Below are 19,269 nucleotides of genomic sequence, written 5' to 3'. Positions count from 1 at the left end.
CATTACCTCTGCATATTTAATAAACTGGAAGGTGTGAAAACACTGTAAGAATAGACTATTTTATTTATAGACTTTTAAAGCAATATTTTTTGAAAATGATGAACATCTGTAACTTTTAATTAATCATCCCGAATGAACTTGTTTTGTAAGTCTCCTGTTGAAGGTTTCTGTCTGGGAGATTTCCCCCCCCCCCCCTCCATCTGCGGCAGCTTTAAACCCTTCAACCCCGCCCCTCAGCACTATCACATGAATCTGGACTCAACACTGGATGTGAAAAAAGTTTTGGAGGTCTCGCTGAAATCTCTTTACTACAACTGGATTCATATTTAGGCTTTATGTTCTTCTCACTACAAGAGGCGCTTGGATCGGGAATCAATGTCGGCCTTTAAGTGTTAGCGTTTTGGGTTTTTTTTTTCTCGGCTGTGTTTTTCCAGTTTATTTTTCCCCTCTGCAGGACTACAGAGTTAGGAAAGAAAGAGGAGGGGGGGACGGTCTGGCTGCTTGAAGGTATGTGGGAGGCATGTAACGTGTTGTGCGAGGCTCACATTGATTTTTGTCTGCGTTTCTTGTTTTAAAGGGCTCTCTTTCGACTCCTTTACTCGAGCATTGATTTTCTTTGAACAGCTGATTAACTATTGAGATGTTCCCGTTTGAAACAGACGCACAAGGACACAAAAGTTCAAATGGGGTGGGGGGAAGGGGGGGGTGGTGGCAAGAAGTGTAAACAAATCTGATCACAACTCCAGACGCGTGAAGTCTGAACGGGGCCTGTCGTTTATTCATTCTTTGTTTGTGTTTTTTTGTTTGTGTTATTGGAACTTTTCGACAGATTGGGTTGCGACACAAAACTTTTGGCGACATGGACGCGCATCGCGGCGGCGGCGGCGCGCCTCCGGCCGGGCAGCAGATCGTGCACGTCCGAGGAGACTCGCAGACGGAGCTCGAGGCCCTGTTCAGCGCCGTGATGAACCCCAGCAAGTCGGCCAGACAGCCGTCCTCTCTGCCCATGAGGATGAGGAAGCTGCCAGACTCCTTCTTCAGACAGCCTGACTCTCGAGGCCACTCTAGACAAGTATACTCAGAATAATAATATTAAAACACTGCTGATAACGAATGAAGTACAACAGCCATGCCATACACCGAGGGACGATAATAATAGAAATACAACACGGCCTGTTGTGTGTCAGTGGTGACAATAATTATATTTAAACTTGTCCCTTTTATGTTTTGTTCACCTCTATCTTCAAACATGCACAAAAGATCACAAATGCTCACCCCAGTTATAGAGTCCTGAAATATTATAGCATATATATACTGCAGATTAGTCCTAATTAATTGATTAATCTCAAGGCTATTTTGTTGACAAATAAAATATATTTTGTCTTGATAAAGGGTGAAACACATCTTTTGTATTCAATCAACATTGCAAATATGCAAATTTTACCACCATACCTTTGACAGTGAACACATAGATTTGTATTGGATTTAGTTTCAGAATTCATAGCCTAAAATGTGAGGATGTTCTGCTCGTTATTATTGGCAACGTAATGTATTTCTGTGTTGCCTGCTGAAAACTGAGAAAGAACTGGTTCAGAAAAAGTACAGAGGCTTCCAGAGTTTCATGATCATTTTTAAGCTGTAAGGCATCATTATTCTTAAGCTTGTCTCTTTCGCATTAAAAAACGAAAAGGGGTTTTGTGAATTTCAAACATCCAGCCCATTAATTTAATTTATTATCTTAATCTGTGCTGATGTGTAAAATGAAAAACTCAAGAAAGGTTTATCCAAAAATTGACAATCCGTTAAAATTGATAAAAAACAAACAGACAACCAAGTTAGAATTACTTAGTTATGTTCCTCCCTTGATAAAAATCTGAGTGCAAGTAATGTTAGTGCTTTTCATGTTTTCTCGATAAATCTCTGAACTCTCATCGACTATAAAAGAATCAAGAGAACAACTATTAAGAGGGGGGGGGGCAAAAAAATGGATCACTAACATGTTTGGCTGCTTTACTGTTCTCTGATAATGTCGTCTATGATGTTGCGAGGCTTTTGACCAATGCCACTCTGTATTTGTTGTCACATTTGGTTCATTGTTTTATCATAATAAGATGGTCACTCTCTTCACATTAAAGAAGTTTATTGTTGAACTTTACGAGTATCTACCGGCCAGTATCTACTTCTGCAGCTCAGGCAGCAACTATCTGATATGCCTCGGATTTCATGATACATTGTTTTCACTGTCCAACATGTACGATAACTCTTGGTGTTAGGTTGTGGGAAAATGTAAAAAATGACGAGGAAGAAAATGTTTTAAGCAACTCTGACTTTATGGGTTGATGTAGACTTTTGCTTTTACGCAGAACAAATTTAGACTAGAAAGGTGAGAACATAGTTGAACCAGTCTTGTCTGTGAAACACGGAGCATGTAGAGGTTCACCAAAACAGCTACAGTTATTGGGCTTTCAGGTTGCAGTAAAGGACTGTTTAAATGTAGTCACATTGAGAGTAACTGTATTTCACCTGTAAACTACTCGAAGAACTTTCAGGTTCTCTCGCCAGCCAATTTAATCTTCTGGCAGTGAAAGTTTTTGGTACGCGTTGTACGCCTTGACTTCCAGGTGTTTATTCTTCACTTTGGTATCCATCTAAATCTTTGCTTTCTGCTTGATTTTTTTTTTTTTTTTTTTTTGATCGCTGTTTGTGTTAGTCGATAACACCCTGTTTGTTTCTTGTCAGGCCAGTTCGGATGGAGGTGTGTGCGGCTCCCTTACTCCTCATCACGTCCGCGCCCATTCCTCCCCTGCCTCCCTCCCAGTCAACTCCCTCTCCACTCAAGCACCTGATGTAGCAGTGACGCCGATCATACCCGACGATGTTCCACTCCCCCACGGTTGGGAAATGGCCAAAACGCCTACTGGCCAACGTTATTTCCTCAAGTAAGGTTGGACTTCTTTTAGGATTGGAAAGCCCTGCTTGGTCTAAAATCCTACAATAATCGATATTGTTTCATTGACTTTTGATCAAGTCTATTAAGTGACAGAAGTGGGTTTTATAAGATACATCTACAGTTCTTGAAAGCTCAAGTTGATGTCTTTAAATGGCTTGTTTTGTGTAACTGATGGTCCAGATATCAAACCGGTCCAGTCAAAATCATACAAAACAAACAATTTAAACTTTGCCCCATTTGTGAGGCTGAAATCAGCTGTGAGTACGTTTTTGTTTGTTCAATGACTTAAAAACTTTTCAAATGATCATAATTGTGATCGATTCATATTGTTGATATCAGACCGGTTATTCCCATGCATGCCCTCTTTTAAATGCATTCATAGGTTTTTTAGGTTTCAGGAGAAGTTAACAAATCTGTCCTATTACACAATTTCAGAATTACATCCTTCTATTACAAGAGTATCTTTCAGAGTAAAGGAAAACAGAAATTAAGAGACCTGCAACATTGAAGAAATAACCAGGGCTATTTCTTCAGCTGGTTTGTTCTCAGGTTGTGCAATTAATCAAGTTTTGATTTCTATATTGGCTTCCCACGATCATGAAAACAAGATAATCGAGATGGGTCTATTAGTGTGTTTTGTCAATAGGTTTTGCCATGTGTGGTAAATAAGAGAAAAACACAGTTGATTTTTTTCTATACAATTATTATGTATTTCTCTTTTTATATTTTTTTCACATTTTTGTTTTCAGTGTTCACAATGTTAGTGTGTTAAAAGTGTTTGTTTGGTAAATGCATGTGATCCAGATATTGCGAAATCAATGAGTAATCGTGTGTTAATAATCGTGATCTCAACAGCAATCAAAATAATTGTGATAATGATTTTGCCGAAATGGAGCAGTCGTGTGTTTGGGGTGGTTTCAGTCATGAGAGCACATGGCCTGGCAGCTCACACTCCTGTCAAAGGCTACTGTAGTTTATCTGAGTGGGTGCTCAGACGTACATGCACATCTGGTCATACAGGTAAAGCCGGTCTGAGGGAAAAACGTGCCTCACACTTCTCATCCTTCAGGTTGCATTGATTTATCACACACGGATATGTTTAGACTTGTTGTGTGTTTGCAGTCACCTGGATAAGACAACCACCTGGCACGACCCCCGACTCTCGCAGCTACAGTCGGTTGCAGCTCAGCATCCAATCTCTGGGGCTCCCATCCACGCCCACTCCCTCAGCAACCCAGCACCCACTTCACAACCACCAAACATCAATCAAGACACAGGTATCACTCTGCCGCCCCCCCCCCCCCCCCCCCCCCCCCCCCCCCCCCCCTCCCCCCAACTCAAACCATGAAGTTTCTCTTTAAAACAAGACCTGCTTTTCACGATTAAAGTCCTTTGGCAGCAGGCCTGGTTTTTGTGTGCTGGGTGTGACTTCTTTGGGATTCCTTTTGGTTTCTGCAGTGATCATTCTGGTGACTTTGGTGAGAATTATAACTGACAGATTAGAGCCTAGGCTGGCTTTTAATGATAGTCCATGATGGACCAACTTCAGAAGAAGACTTTTTTCATATTAGTGAGAACATTTGTCTTTCCTTTTTTATTGGTGGTATTGCATACTTTGACTTATGAACTGTTTTGTTTTACATTCACTCACCTATTGAACTAAGCATCAAGTTCTGCAGAATTGGCTATTTTCCTACTAACCGTCACTTCTACTTTTAAAACTCTACAAACAAGAAGCTACACAGACATTCAAGGACGTGGGCCAGATTCTACTTTTAACCCTCGATGCACTCCATCCCCCATTTGCCTTCTCACTATGTACTTTCACTGCTGTTCAGGTCCACTGCCTGAAGGCTGGGAGCAGGCTGTGACTGCAGATGGAGAGGTGTACTACATCGATCACATAAATAAATCCACCGAATGGGTCGACCCGCGTCTAGGTAGCAAACCATCAAATTTGTGTCTCCTGAAATTGACAATTCTTGTTTGTCAATAAGATTTTTTTTTTTTTCCAAATGTCCACCATCAATGAAAAACCAAGAAAAATCACACAAGATGTTCCTTATATTTGTCATAACAGAAAATCTGGCCTTTGTTGAAATCATTTGCTTCAAAATGTTCTTTTCCTATTATTTTTGTTTTTGTTTTAGCCCAGAAGATGAACCCAGCCCTCCTCAGTTTGGCGCTGCAGCAAAGGCAGGAAAAGGAGAGGCTCAGATGTAAACAACAAGGCCTGCCTCCACAAATCACAGCGCAGGTCAGAGGCGGACTTAAACTAAAACTGTACCTGAATCAGATCAGTTAACAGAAAAATAAATAACTGTTCTATGTAAACAAAGTCCCAGTGTTGCATGCAGTGTTTTATAAGAAGGCGTGTGTGTGTGTGTGTGTGTAACAGGAGGCTGGAGGGAGGAACCAGATGCCTGGTGGGATGGACCATGATAGGAACGCACAGACACTTGTCCCATCTCTGGATGTGAGGATCAGAGCCTCAAACCATGAACCCACACTTAATGGGTGAGTGTGTTTCATTTACTGTAGCTGTGTAGAATCTACTAGAGAATAATAAATAGTTTTATCTCAGTAAACACAGTTACATATGTCAAAAAATTATCCAGGAAATCCTTATTTCTTAAGTATCAGCATTAAAACTGTTCAAAGTAGAGCCCAAAGAAACGTGATGTGTTTTTGTTTGTTTTACTATTACTGCCACACTGTGTAGATGAATAGAATTCCATTTGTGCAGCTTAAGGCATTAAAGTGACATTTAAGAAATTCAACAGTATGTCTCTCCAGGACAAATCTCCCAGCTGATCCGAGCAATCGATCTTTCTCCCTGCCAATCAGTTTCCATGATGTGTCTTTCTCTATTGATCGTAGTTTCTGTGTAAACTAAGGAAGGTTGCATATGCATTTTCCATAAAGGCTCATGTTAGTTCAATCTTTTTTTATTTATTTAGAAGATTATGACCAGATATAAAGGAATGTTATTATGTGTGTTTTTGTGCAGCGCTCACTCTCGCAACGAGAGCACCGACAGTGGTCTTAGCGTCAGCAGCCTACCCCGCACTTCTGACCACATGCTGAGCTCTGTGGATCACATGGATACCGGTAATAGCATACACACTGACACACTCACATAATCGCACACATTTTTTTGTAAAATTAGGATGTTTAATCAATTCCAACGGTTTCTTCTATAAAGGTGATTTACGGAACCTGATTTTACTTTAGTGAACTTACTTTTTACTTATAATTGAACAAAGTTGTTTACTGTTTGTCACCTCAACTAGTCTCTAATTGATGCCCTGATATCACCTCGCTATCTGGAATTGGATCCTTATTTAGCTTTTAAAACATCTGTAAATTCTGGGTAAACGTGTTGCTATTATTTTTTTGTGTGACTAGAACAGAGGAGAGGTTTGTATTTGCACAAAAATCTCCCGAAACCCGTTAATTTTCAAGTTGAGCGCGTGTGAAAAGTTATTGGCTTTGCTTTTATCCCGACTTTATGTAGACTTTTTCCTGCCAGCCTCCAAGAACATTTCTGCAAGAACTCGGGTTACGTTAGGAATTGAGTGATTTGTTAGTTCAGCAGGTAATTCAGTGGATTGGGCGGATGATAATGTCTGGCATTCGCTGCACATCTAGCAGGATCTTTGGGCTCGTAATCAAGCTGCTCCGTACTCTTTTATGTTCCGCAGCATTTTCTTTTCCACTCGCTTGCATATAATGTGAATACATCCTATTACAAGTGGCATTAGAATACAGGAAGATAACTGTCATCATGATGTCAGACTTCGTTGTAAACATTAATTGATGATATCTGCAGAGTGTTTTTGACATCATGTGTCCTAAGACGAGCGTCATTATATATTCTTCTCTGGCTTTAGGTGACTCTGGTGAGACCTCCATGACCTTGCAGGACTCGATGCCTGTGCTGCCGATGTCTGAGGGCGAGGAGCTGATGCCCTGCATACCCGAAGGTCTCAGTTCAGACCTTCTGATGGACATGGAGACTGTTCTCTCCGGATCACACATGGACAGAGACAGCCTGCTCACCTGGCTATAGACTCCACCCAGCCACCACTCATATGGTCTAACATAAAACCTTCAAAACATGACTGAGAAGAGTGAAGGAGTTTTGGCTTAAAACGTGGTACAGAACAAAAGTTTGGAGAGAAAACTCAACTTTTGTATGATGGAAAGCTAACAACACTACTCGCTCCCTGAGGAATGAAAAAAAAACTGGCTTTCAGACTGTGGTAAGCTGCTGGTATTCTCCTCTTTTTGGCCTGGGTTTACAGAGTTTATGTATGATTGAGCGTCGCTTTTTACAACGCTCCCTTCTTTCTAGTTATCCACCCTGATTATCCTCAACAAGCTTCTTGTAAAATGTATCAAAGACGGTTTTAGAGTGCAGATTTATTTTATTTTCCCCACTTGGGTGATATAATTTGCAGCAAACGTAGCAAAAAATAGTCAAGGAAGTTTGCATGAAGCAGTTACAGTTGTGCCAAAATGAACGTAAACCTGCTCACAAGACACTTAACAACCTTTAATATCCACTTCATATCGCCATGTGTCATGCTTTCAGGCGTCAGCTGCATGTAACTTGTGACTTTACATGCATCCTCACAGCTGTCCAAAATGTAAAGCACCTGGTGAGACACTAAGAGATATAATTAAATAATGGACTTGAATTTACACTACACAGCATCACACTACATTTCAAATCTCACAATACTGCATACAGTGAAACACCAGAAAGACATGACACACCCTTGTGGTGAGCCAGTGGATTGGGAAACACTAAATGAACCTTACTCACTCTCTAACTTAAGATGTGTTTTTTAAATGCTCACAAGCCAAAAACAAAGGCTTAAACGCATCACGTGGACCTGCTCGGAGCCACAATGTTGTTTTTGTTTTGTCTTTTTGAATGAAGCTTTATCTTTTGGTCACAGAATAGACCCGAGTCCTAATAAATCAAAACCTCACACAGTGATGGAAATAATAGCTACAAGCTTGTGTCATTTTGTAGAGTAGTCTCGACTTTGGACACTAAAACTACAGTGAAGTGTACTTTTAATGACCTCTCTTTACAGAAAGCAGTACTGGAATATACAGAGAGTGTCTACAGTAAATGAGCAAATGTTCTGCAGCCCAACACAATACAGGATTTCCCCCCCCCCCCCAGGGAAACTCTTACTGTAACACATCTGCTCTTTCACCTGCCACATTACATATACAATACATGATGATGTAAACATGGCATCGGCTTCTTTTCTCTTAAATCTGTTTTAATCAATGGAAGTTTATTTTGTTTGCAGAATATTAGACCACCACCAAAAACCTCAAAAAACCCTAACATGTTTTTTTTTTTGTTTTTTTTTTGATAGGTCCAGGTTTTGTCCTTCTGTTCTTGATTGCATTTTATTGTGAAGATTTTCAGTCTTTTGATCCACTCCCATGTTGAATTTAAGCTTGACAGGAGCAGTATTTGTTGGAGATTGTTTTTTATGAGATGGCAATATATTGTGCAGCTTTTAAATGAGTATGTTCAACCCTCGTTTGGGAAGGATTTCATCTAGCAGAGGTCAGGGCCTGGTGTTTCATCCCCTTTGTGTTTACCAGTGATTGAAGCCCTCTGTACGTCTCAGTGCTATCAGTGGCTTCTGAAGCATAAATGAAGAAAAATTCAATGAATCAGCCAAAACACTTTGACTTAAACCGTTTCATTATTTTTCCTTGCTTTCCCATCGATTGGTTTGATACATTCCGAGTCTTTTTATTTTTCTGTTCCAGACTGACGGACGTAACAAAGTTCCTACTTCTTAGCTCTGAACATACAATTCATCTGAACGTGATCCTTTCCTATTTTACAGTATATAGTGTGCGGTACAACTTTACATTTTCTCATGCACTACAGTTACACTGCCAACATATATGTTCATACATTTAGTCTATTAGCAGACTCTTGAAACACATCAGATATTTATCAGTAATGTGAGTTGTATGTCAGCATAGATACAGTGCATGTAAAAAATTTCCATCTTTGTCACCTTTTATTTAAACCTATCAATTGATCAAAAGGTTTTATATTGACTTTCAAATCAAGGCAACGTTTGTGACTCTGAATTTTTAACCTCATTTGAAACAATTTCCACTCGGGAGCTTTCAAATTCTACATATTGAAATGCGACCGTTTGAAAAGTCCTGCTACTAGATGTTGATATTGTATTGGCATGAATGTATATGAATCCTGTTTAACTACACACAGTAAAGTATTTCAAAGCTGTGTACCACTTTGATACAAGTTGCTATCACTCCATTGGGTTGAAACTTCCCCTGTCTCTGGTACCAGTTTACTTCTCATCATGAGCTGGTATTTCATTTAAATGATGAAAATGTGTGCCTTAAAAAAGATACAGCCCATTGGAGCGCTGGATTTGTCGTCTCCTCCAAAAAAAAAAAAGAGCAACAAACTAATTGCTGTGTTTTTGGTATATTTTGCTTTAACTGCAAGTTTTAAGTGGTGCTGTAATACAGAAGGCAATTGTTTATCAGGAGAGCTCTTTAATTCTCCACATTTATTTTAACTATATAATAGGTATGTAATCTGTTTTGTTTTAATCTGCAGTGTATGTGTTTATAAAAATGTATGAATTTGAAGCTGTTGATTATTTGTGAGGGCTTTTTTTTTCTAACAAGCTTTCTTTTTGTATAAACATTTTATATAAATGAAGACTTCACTCACAGCATCCAGAATCTATGGCCAAGTCACCGAATATTTTTCTAAATTAAAGTACAATGGGCCTATGTGACTTCTTGTTCATAACACATAACGCAACACACTACCTAGCCTATTATTTATCTTAGCATGCATGACACCTGCTATGTATGTTGCATATGATAATGTTTATGATCATATTTACAGAGAGTTTTGAGGCAATCAGTTTTGTACCATTTTATGCATGTGCTTTATAAAAAATATATTTCTTCTTACTCTCACTGTAATCATTTTAAAAGAGTTTGTGTTTAATAAACTTTTAAATGCACCACAATGTAAATGGTAGTTTCTTCTAGTGATGTGACTACAGAGAGTTGCCAATCAGATGTTTTAAAACAACACTTTAATGTTTGAATGGCTTTATTAGTTTTTACTTTATTCATTTACTCAATATGACAGTTTGTCTTTATTTCTGTGAGTTTGGTATTAAAGGTTGTGGCTCCTAGCTTTACTGAGTTAGTACAACTGTACTATTGTGTTAGCTTGCTACAGTATTCAACCTTTCTTACTGTAAACTGTGAAATACAACCATGAAAGCATCTTTAATCCAAGTACGAGTACCCTAAATGGACATATATCCATGCATTATACTCTTTGAATTAAAGTAATGTCAGGTTGTTTTTCTCGACATCTTGACTCATTTATCTGACATACCCAGAGTTGCAAAAGCACAAAACAAACTGAAATAGGCTTAACTTACATCATTAGTGTAGGCATGTCTGGGTTTGCAATGACCAGCCCATTGTTTTGTTTTCTAGATCAGAAAGTTGTACCATTGTTACACTCCAGCCTATAAGATGACCCTATAGTGCAAACAACTCCCCATGATCCAAACGTCTCTCTGGATCTGAGTCCCTCTCTGGTTCTGCTCCTCCAAAGTTCTCTCCATCAACTCCTCAATAGTCAAAAACCATGTTATGTATTATTAATGCTTAACAACTCGATCATATAACAGAGATCAACTAAAACGAGATTAACAAATCATACCAACACACTAATCTCTGACTTTGGCCTTTCTTAAATGCTGCGCTCGTCTGCAGGGTCCAACACATTTAGTGCTGTCCAAAAATGCTGGTTTTTAAACAGCGAGTCAACACCGATGAAGGCTCCCTAAACAGAGGTAACACTGTTCATTGTTCGTCATGGAACAACAGGGTTCTGTATTATCACCCCGAAAAACTTTGAAATGAGATTAAAAAAATGTCCCTCGGGCTCAATAAACTATCACTATCTGTCTAAAAAAGAGATAATACAGATGGAAATAGAAATTTTATTTTTTATATTATTTTAAAATTTGCTTTAAGTTATACGATTATGAAAGAAAAGTCACTAGTTATAAAGGGTAATCAACCCGAGGTAAAGAAAAAAAAAAGAGATCTCAAGAAAATAAACTCCTCATCTTTTTTCGGAGAAGTGAGTTATATAGATGCATGTCTGCTGAAGGCTTCCATATAAAGATTTTTTTTTTATTGGAAATACAAAACTTCTTAATAATTCACTTCATTGAAAACAGTATTTTACAGTTTTATCGTTTGCCCACTCTATGATTGTGGGATTAGGGGAGAGTCCTGTATGTAGCACATATTTTTGAATCAAAATAATATGATGATTTATTTTATATTTTAAAGATTGAAGATGTTTTTTTAATCTCTTGAGGCAATTTTCAAAATGAAATTGCAGCGTTTTTTTCACAAACTCACTGATCAATGTCTCATGTAGTAACTATGAGAAAGGCAGAAGGCCACAGTTGACACATTAGGCATGTATGTGTAAGGAGGAGGAACTTAGGGGAAATCCAACGTAGATACACCAACCCACTGAAATGACAACTATTGACTCATTGTGTCCAACCATTAGTGATCTTCAACAAGACTTCTTTTCTCTCTCAAGACTACTTTTGTAAGTATCTTTTCGAAAGAATTATTTTATTTTTAAAAGTATGTTATTATGAAAGCGAAAGTCGGTCAAAATATTACCTTTCTTATATGCTGTTGTGTTTCACTGAAGCTGTGCCTATAGGTACACTGTATATGATGCGATAACCTCTGAAGATATTCACACAGTCGAAAGAGCTTTTCAAAACCACTGTGCTGGAAATGCTCAGTGTTTTTAAAGATTTTTGTTTTGCTTAATATTATTGAAAAAAACCCTATATATTTAAAGGCTTAATAAAAATTAAGATCATGACACTTACTCAAGTTTCCGTCATATAAAGAAAGAGTTGAACAGTTCTGGTTTGATTGTGACAGAATAAGTGTTGCCAGATTTTTAAAGATGTTGTCTTTGCAATAAGTAAATAACCTAATTTCACGGTTGATACACTTACATTTTCTTCATGGCGCCTGGCCATAGAAATTAAATATGTTGTTTTAATTATGTTGGAATAAAAACATAACCATAACTGAGTTTTCACGCTGGGTCATTTCCAGACACATGGAGGGCTTTGTGACTTCTGTGACAGGTTTTGGTGTCACCCATAGATACCTATAGTTTATATAGTTTAATATTTATATATATGTGGTGGCATCACCCATAGACTGGTTTCACCAGAGAAATTTACAATACTCTTATAATTAAAAAAAATCTCGCTTCCGTTTTCGTTTCTTGTACAACCGGAAGCAGCCAAGGGCATCGGATATCGTCGATGACGTCAGTGATTATTCGGGGACTTTCCGTAGGTTACCGACTGTACAGACGGTGAGTGTGTGTCTCCGTGTAAAATAGGAAAATAAATAAGTAGTACCCCCGCTGTTTGATAAATTATCTCATATGTTTCCTGATGGTTGTGTCTTCTGGATAAGGGAGCACTAACATGTCAAAAAGGTTAGCCTAGCGTTAGCATGCTAGTGTTTGCAAATGTAGTCAAAAGAGTCTCTGCTGGGAGATTAATGTCATTTATTTGTCTATCAGCTGTATGTTATCATTATGTGACAGTTGAGGGTTTTTTTATTCTGACAATGGCAAAAAAAACCAACCTAAATATGTCTCTAAAGAAAAACCAAACAAAGAGTCATTAGATAAAAGGGTCACAAAAAAACTAAAACACCTGTTCCCGGAAGTGACTGAATTAAACCTGCTTGTTCCACCTTTGTGGAAAGTACCAAATAAATGCCAGTCATTGATTACACAAAATATGATTGATTTAACTTTGAATATGCAGTTTCTTTTCCTTAAAGGGACAGTCCCCTGTTTGTTTTCAGTAAGAGAAGTCTATAAAATCACGAATTTGCCTAACTATGAAGTAGAAATAAATATTTCTGAGGAAGTTGTCTGACATGATGTACTTCTTCCTTCCATTTGTTTGAACCCAGTATTTTAAATGAGCGTTTTTGGCACTTTGTTGAAGTACATCAGATTAAACTTTAGAGGAATATTAAATAACCCTATCATTGTAGCCAATTGTAGCTAAATTATACCAATAAGAACATTTCTGTCTGAAATGAAGTGTATCTTCTGTTTGAGTAAAGTGGATCCATGATGTGATTTTGTTTTTTGGTTGTTTTCTCTTTTCTCCACAGATCAAGTTTAGTTTTAAACTACAGAGTTGTCCTTACTAAAAGAAGGATAAAAAAATCATTCTTATTGGCAATTAGGATTCAGTGATGGAGGCCTAAACACCGACCAAAGAGATGTCCACAAGGGGGGGAGGGGTTTGAGATGTCCCCTGGTCTGTGTCCATGTTTGTGTAGGTTTTTGATACATTTATTTAATTTATAATGTTTGGGCTCATTATCACAGGTCTTATTTTTGAGTTTGAGTTATTCGATCTGTTTGACATGTGTTTACCTCATATAAACGATAATATGTTGTGTATGGATCCTGGGTGAGATTATGACATTCTTTTGAGCTGGGACTGTAACTGAGAACGACTCTGTCGGAGGTTTAGCTCAACATGGTGATGGGATGTTTGGTTCCAGGCATCAGTACTGTGGCGGTTGCAGCAGAGGCAGTTTGGTTTCTTTTCTTTAAGTTTAGCTTTTAGCCAGGTCTCACTTTCTTTTCTTTGACCCCGCCTCCTCGGTACCATGTCTACTTTACCGTTCTCCATCTCAGTGCGAGTGTGTGTGTGTGAAGATCAGACCATGGGTTTGCTCAAACCCCTCTCCCTTCGAGGGACATCTCTTTTTCTTTAAATCGCTCAACTTTAATACAAAAATGGAAACTCTAGTTCAACTCAAAAATAACCCTTTTTTGATGGGGCTTTGTCGCAATGGAACACCGCCAGACCTGCAGTATGATAACTCCTCAGGTAACAACTGCTTTTTTTTCTCCCTTCATTTTTAACAATGTTTATGTTAATTTTTGCATTTATTTGGATTTCTAGTTTTCTGATGTTGAATTCTCAAATCTTTTTTAAACCCCAGAGCTCTACCGCATCTCTACCTACGCTCGTTTCCCAGCTTCAGGGGTCACAGAGCGAAGTCTGGCAAGGGCAGGTTGGTTCTACACTGGCGTGGGCGACCGTGTTCAGTGTTTCAGGTGTAATGTGACTGCGGAGGGCTGGCAGGCTGGAGACTGTCCGACAGAGAAACACAGACAGCTCTCTCCTTCCTGCTCCTTCATCCAGAGCCTCCCGTCTACAGCCAACCTGCTCTCCTCCTCCCACTCTGCCTTCTCGCCGCTCCGCATTGCCCCTGCGATACCGGTAAGCTCAATGGCGGGTTTCTTCACCTTACAGAGGAGAGTTAATTGCAAAAACGGTCATTAATCATGACAGTTTGTGGTTAGGGTTTAAATTCTTAACATTGAGCTTCTTTTTTTCTTCAGATTTCTGCTCCAGGTCCGGTCGCTCCGAACCCTACAGCAGGCCCAGGTGAAGAGCCGGTTGGCTACTTGAATATTGGCTTATCTGCTCCACCCCCCTCCAGCCCCCTGAGGTCTCGTGGTGTCGAGGACATGTCCCACCAGAGACCCACGTGCCACAACCCCAGTATGCGCAGAGAGCAGGACCGTCTGGACTCCTTTCACCCCTGGACGCTCTCCATCATAACGCCTGCCGAGCTCGCCAAGGCTGGCTTCTACTACCTGGGCCAAGGGGACCGAGTGGCCTGCTTCAGCTGTGGAGGCCAGGTGTGTGTCTCCATAGGGAGCATGGAGCTGACTGAAGCTTAACTTTTATGAGCAACTTCTGTTCGGGTTAATTATTTCCAGGATATTGAATATGATTGATGGTTTCATCATCTTGACATTTTCATCGTCCTTATTCCTCCTGGTTGTGAGGTGGCTGTTTTGTATCACTGTATTAGTCAACCTTTTACTTAGGATTTTCTCCAATTTGACTTATTCTGCTCTCTTGTCTTTGCGTGCAGTTAAGTGACTGGGAGCCAGGTGACAGAGCCGTGTCTGAACACCAGAGGCATTATCCAAACTGTCGATTTGTGCGCGGGGACAGATCTGACAACGTGTCGCTGGCCGGAGCTGCAGGAGCTTCGTCCGGAGGAGTGACTTCTCAACTCTCTGCAGGAGCTCCGACCCTCAGCAACGTGTCCAACCCGGCCATGCAGCAGAGCGAAGAGAGGCTGCTCACCTTTGTCAACTGGCCGTCTCGAATCCCCGTCCGACCCGATCAGCTGTCTAAAGCTGGCTTCTACTATGTAGGTACGTGAAACAGCAGGTGTTAGCAAGAGGAAGAAGAGGGGGGATACTGGAGAGACTGTCAACAGGAGTTAATCAACAGAACTCCACATGATGCTTCATAACTGCTCACGGGTGCATTATCATCTTTATGTGGGGATTTTACATTTGTGTTGTTTCCAACGTGTCCCTCTAAATGAACACAAGTGTTCTAGGACAACAGCGTGTTGACGACGGCCGCTTTATGAACGACACTGCTCCGTTACTTTTGACTGCATGTTTTATATTTTAGATAATTTGGTTTTATAAGATAGAATCCGTAGGAAGCTAAAAATACAGATTTGGAAAAGAGTGAAGATGACGCTTTTCTTCCAGTCGGCTTCTTGAAAACAACTGTAAAAAGACGCTGGTGGACACGGGCCTGAGTGAATGTCGCAATCTGCTTGATAACAGCTCATGTTGGTTTTAATACAGAAAAAAAAAAACCTTCTTAAAAACAGGTCCAGTGACTCTGAAACATCAAATCTGAATTCTTCCTTTCAAAGCAAATGAATGTAAAAATAATGGTCTAATTCATAAAACTGATCCTTAATATTCGAACCTTCATTCTACCATATTTAAAAGAATGAACTCATTGTCTCACAGTTCAGATGTGAGTTATTACTTCGATGATACTAGAGGATTTCCCCCACCTGGTTTTGGGGGATGCCCACTGAAGACTGGTATTTATCAAAACTAAAAGTCGGGAAAGTTCTGAACAAAATCTCAGGACCGTACGGTTATACGGAGAATGTCTCATGATACATTTAGCTTGAAAACATGATTTATTCTCTACTCAAGGTTTAAAAAAAGGGGAAATGAGAGAAAATAATATAGTCACATGTTTCAAACGGATATCTTCATCAGAAAAGCCTCTTCTTTTTCTTCTTCTCTTTAAATTCCCAAACTGCTTCTCACACTGAGGCCTTTGTTTTTCTTTAAGGTCGGAACGATGACGTCAAGTGTTTCTGCTGCGATGGAGGCCTGCGGTGCTGGGAGTCTGGAGACGATCCGTGGGTAGAACATGCTAAATGGTTTCCTCGGTAAATGAATAAACTTGTCTTTTAAGATACATTTCATTAAATAATGTGTGTATCTGTGTACGGGTTTAAAGGATGGTTAATAAAATCATTACCTCCTTTTTTTTTTTTTTTTTTTTTTCCCCCACAACTAACAAATTAAAGGTGTGAGTACTTACTCCAAGAAAAGGGACAAGAGTTTGTTCACCAGATCCAGGCCCGCTTCCCTCGGCTGTTTGAGCAGGTCAGATAAAGATATACAAGCGTTTATGTTCAAACCTTTGGCACTGAACAAGTCATTCAATACTTCTCATTTTTCCACAACAGCTTCTAACAAATGGAGACAGCAACTCCAGAGAGTTTGTGGATCCACCTGGTAAGTTTCAAACAATGGGAAGTCAGTGATCGTGACTCCGTGTTCAGTCAATGGACTGAATATTTGTATGCGCAGTAACACACGGCAACCATTTATCCTCTTTGTCGTCCTCGCAGTGGTTCACCTGGGACCAGGAGAGGAGTGGTCAGAGGACGCCGTCATGATGAACACTCCTGTGATTAAGGCGGCTTTAGAAATGGGCTTTGAGCGAAGTCTGGTCAAGCAAACAGTCCAGGGCCGAATCCTGACCAGTGGAGAGAACTACAGAACTGTACAGGCGCTGGTCTGTGACCTCCTGAGTGCCGAGGACCAGAAAAGAGAAGAGGAGAGAGAGATGTTGGCGGAGGCGATGGCATCAGGTACAGGACTAAGAAAAAAGATGGAAAGCGCTGAGATTAATTATGGTTAAACTGTACACTGTTTACAGCCCAAAATCTAAATATTCTTTAATGTTATTTATCTGCATTACATTTTATTAATATTTCCCATTTAAATGGCTTTGTAATTTTGAAACACATGATCTTAGGAAGAGCTCATGTTTGAGCAGAATGAAGAATCCGCTCCTTTCTTTGTTTCAGATGGTTTCACGTTCGTGAAGAGACACCAGGCAGCACTGATCCAGCGTCTGAAGAGCGTTGAGCCGGTGTTGGAGCATTTAAGAGAGCAGAATGTTTTATGTAGGTCTTCTTTCATCTGTTTGAGATTTGGACGACTCGTGACACATTTTCAAATCCATTATTTAATTTCACTTTTAGAATGAACGGACACGTCATCAAGTGAACGTGTGGGTGAATTTAAATCTGAACAATGTGATTGTGACTGAGCAGCCAGTGTACACACACACAATAGATCGTCAACGTTTGTTAAACAATGTTTTTTCATTGCTCAGTGCTTATTTATATAATATTGCCCTGAAGGACGTGCTACAGGCTTAAAAGTTTATTTTGGCATCTTTTGTGTCAGTAAACCTGAGTTTTTTTTTTTTCTATCACTTCGACAACATTTGTTGGCAATATTCAGTCAGAAGTTAAAGCAGAGGGGCGCTAGCTTACCTCAGATGGTGAAGCTGGAGCCCGTGTGCAGAGATCAACTCTTGGTTGTTGTTGCGTATCTAAAATTGAGAAGACTCTGGGTGGTGAATAACTGAACTTCTTGTAACCTGCAGCTCCAGAGGAATACAGCGGCCTCAAGGCTCAGACGTCAGCCCAGCAGCAGAACGCCAGGCTCATAGAGCTCGTCCTCACCAAGGGAAACGCTGCCGCTGAGGTCTTCCGCAACTGGATCCAGAAAAACGATGTCCATCTGCTCAGAGATCTCATGGGTACATATTTCAATCTAACACTGCAGACTTTCAAACGAGACTGTGGTTAAACAAACTGCTACCAAGTGTTCAATGTTCAGGCAGCTTGGAATTTAAAACGCATGCAATGTTTTTATTGTATTTTCAGCCCAATCAAATGAAGCTGCATCACCAAGCCAGGATCTTTCAGGTAATTTGACACAGCTGATCCTCAGTTTACTCTACTGCCACCGTGATTGGCTGTTAGGTTTGATGGATAAATTGTCATCTTTCTGCAGATCTGCCCATGGAGGAGCAGCTGCGGCGCCTGCAGGAGGAGCGTACCTGCAAGGTGTGCATGGACAAAGAAGTCAACATCGTCTTCATTCCGTGTGGACACCTGGTAGTCTGCAAAGAGTGCGCACCATCCCTAAGAAAGTGCCCTATCTGCAGAGGCCTGGTTAAAGGGACAGTCCGCACCTTCCTCTCATAAAAAGATTTCCAGACTTTCCTTTTGTCACAATGAATGTAAGCAATATGAGTAAAGAAATGTAGACACCTACAGGAGAGAGCAGGAAGATCTTTTGTTGCCAAGTTTCTACATGGCCGTCTATAACAAAGCTCACTCCTGACCTTAAATGGAAGTGATGTAATTAAAGGTCTGTTCGTGGCTTTTTGCTAAATACTTAACTATCAGATTTTTTAACCACATGGCTTTTACTATTAAGTTATCACAAAAACTAAAAATGAGCTTTTCTTGTAATCAGTCCGTATCGTAATATGGTAAATATAATATATAAATACAATATGAAAATTCACACTATTGAATGTTGTACTTAACAATACTCTGAAAACATGTTTAACACATCCGTAAAAACAATCTGCAGTAATAGTCTCAAGAAAATAATTTTTTGTGTGAGAGACAGCGTTTAATCCACCCGTTTAAACTAGTCGCCTTTGTACCGTAACGCTCACTTTAATATATTACAGTTTGTCTTAGTAAACGCAGTACAGGTATAGAACAGAATTCAGGATATTGTGGAAAGTTTTCAGTGTTGCCCACGTCCTGCCTTGATCACTTCAAGCTTTTTTTCTTGATCGATAGACTCCACCAGAAATTCATGGTACAAATAAAAGCTTTTAGACAATTGTAAATTCATTTCATTGTTTATGAATAAGATTTTGCAAACAATGCACTTTAATGTGTTGAATGCGTGTGCCTATAATAAATTCCCCTGT

The 19,269-nt window shown here is 39.7% G+C and overlaps 2 protein-coding genes across 3 annotated transcripts; both read left to right on the top strand.

Moving 5' to 3' along the window:
• Positions 1–212: 212 nt before the first annotated feature.
• On the top strand, positions 213–10,017 carry LOC306832100 (transcriptional coactivator YAP1-like). 2 transcript variants are annotated; one of them, XM_079356513.1, is made up of 9 exons: positions 213–507; positions 830–1,072; positions 2,740–2,939; positions 4,073–4,227; positions 4,789–4,890; positions 5,101–5,207; positions 5,349–5,467; positions 5,961–6,061; positions 6,844–10,017. In XM_079356513.1, the coding sequence occupies exons 2-9, from the start codon at positions 860–862 to the stop codon at positions 7,020–7,022; spliced, it is 1,176 nt and encodes a 391-aa protein (XP_079212639.1). In that variant the 5' UTR covers positions 213–507; positions 830–859; the 3' UTR covers positions 7,023–10,017. The 2 variants fall into 2 exon arrangements, with proteins under 2 accessions (XP_079212639.1, XP_079212640.1); XM_079356514.1 differs by lacking the exon at positions 4,789–4,890 and having other exon boundaries at positions 215–507.
• A 2,342-nt stretch (positions 10,018–12,359) lies between these two features.
• Positions 12,360–18,848, top strand: birc2 (baculoviral IAP repeat containing 2). Its single transcript, XM_079355411.1, has 13 exons — positions 12,360–12,440; positions 13,262–13,992; positions 14,108–14,388; positions 14,511–14,813; positions 15,053–15,341; positions 16,300–16,399; positions 16,541–16,619; positions 16,703–16,751; positions 16,868–17,110; positions 17,330–17,428; positions 17,917–18,072; positions 18,200–18,241; positions 18,330–18,848. Exons 2-13 carry the CDS (start codon positions 13,899–13,901, stop codon positions 18,521–18,523), a joined length of 1,929 nt encoding a protein of 642 aa, XP_079211537.1. The 5' UTR covers positions 12,360–12,440; positions 13,262–13,898; the 3' UTR covers positions 18,524–18,848.
• The last annotated feature ends 421 nt before the right edge of the window (positions 18,849–19,269 follow it).

This window comes from Symphodus melops, assembly GCF_947650265.1.
Source record: "Symphodus melops genome assembly, chromosome: 11".
NCBI lineage: Eukaryota > Metazoa > Chordata > Actinopteri > Labriformes > Labridae > Symphodus > Symphodus melops.
Note: the sequence above shows the minus strand (reverse complement) of the source record. Positions and strands in the feature narration are given on the sequence as shown.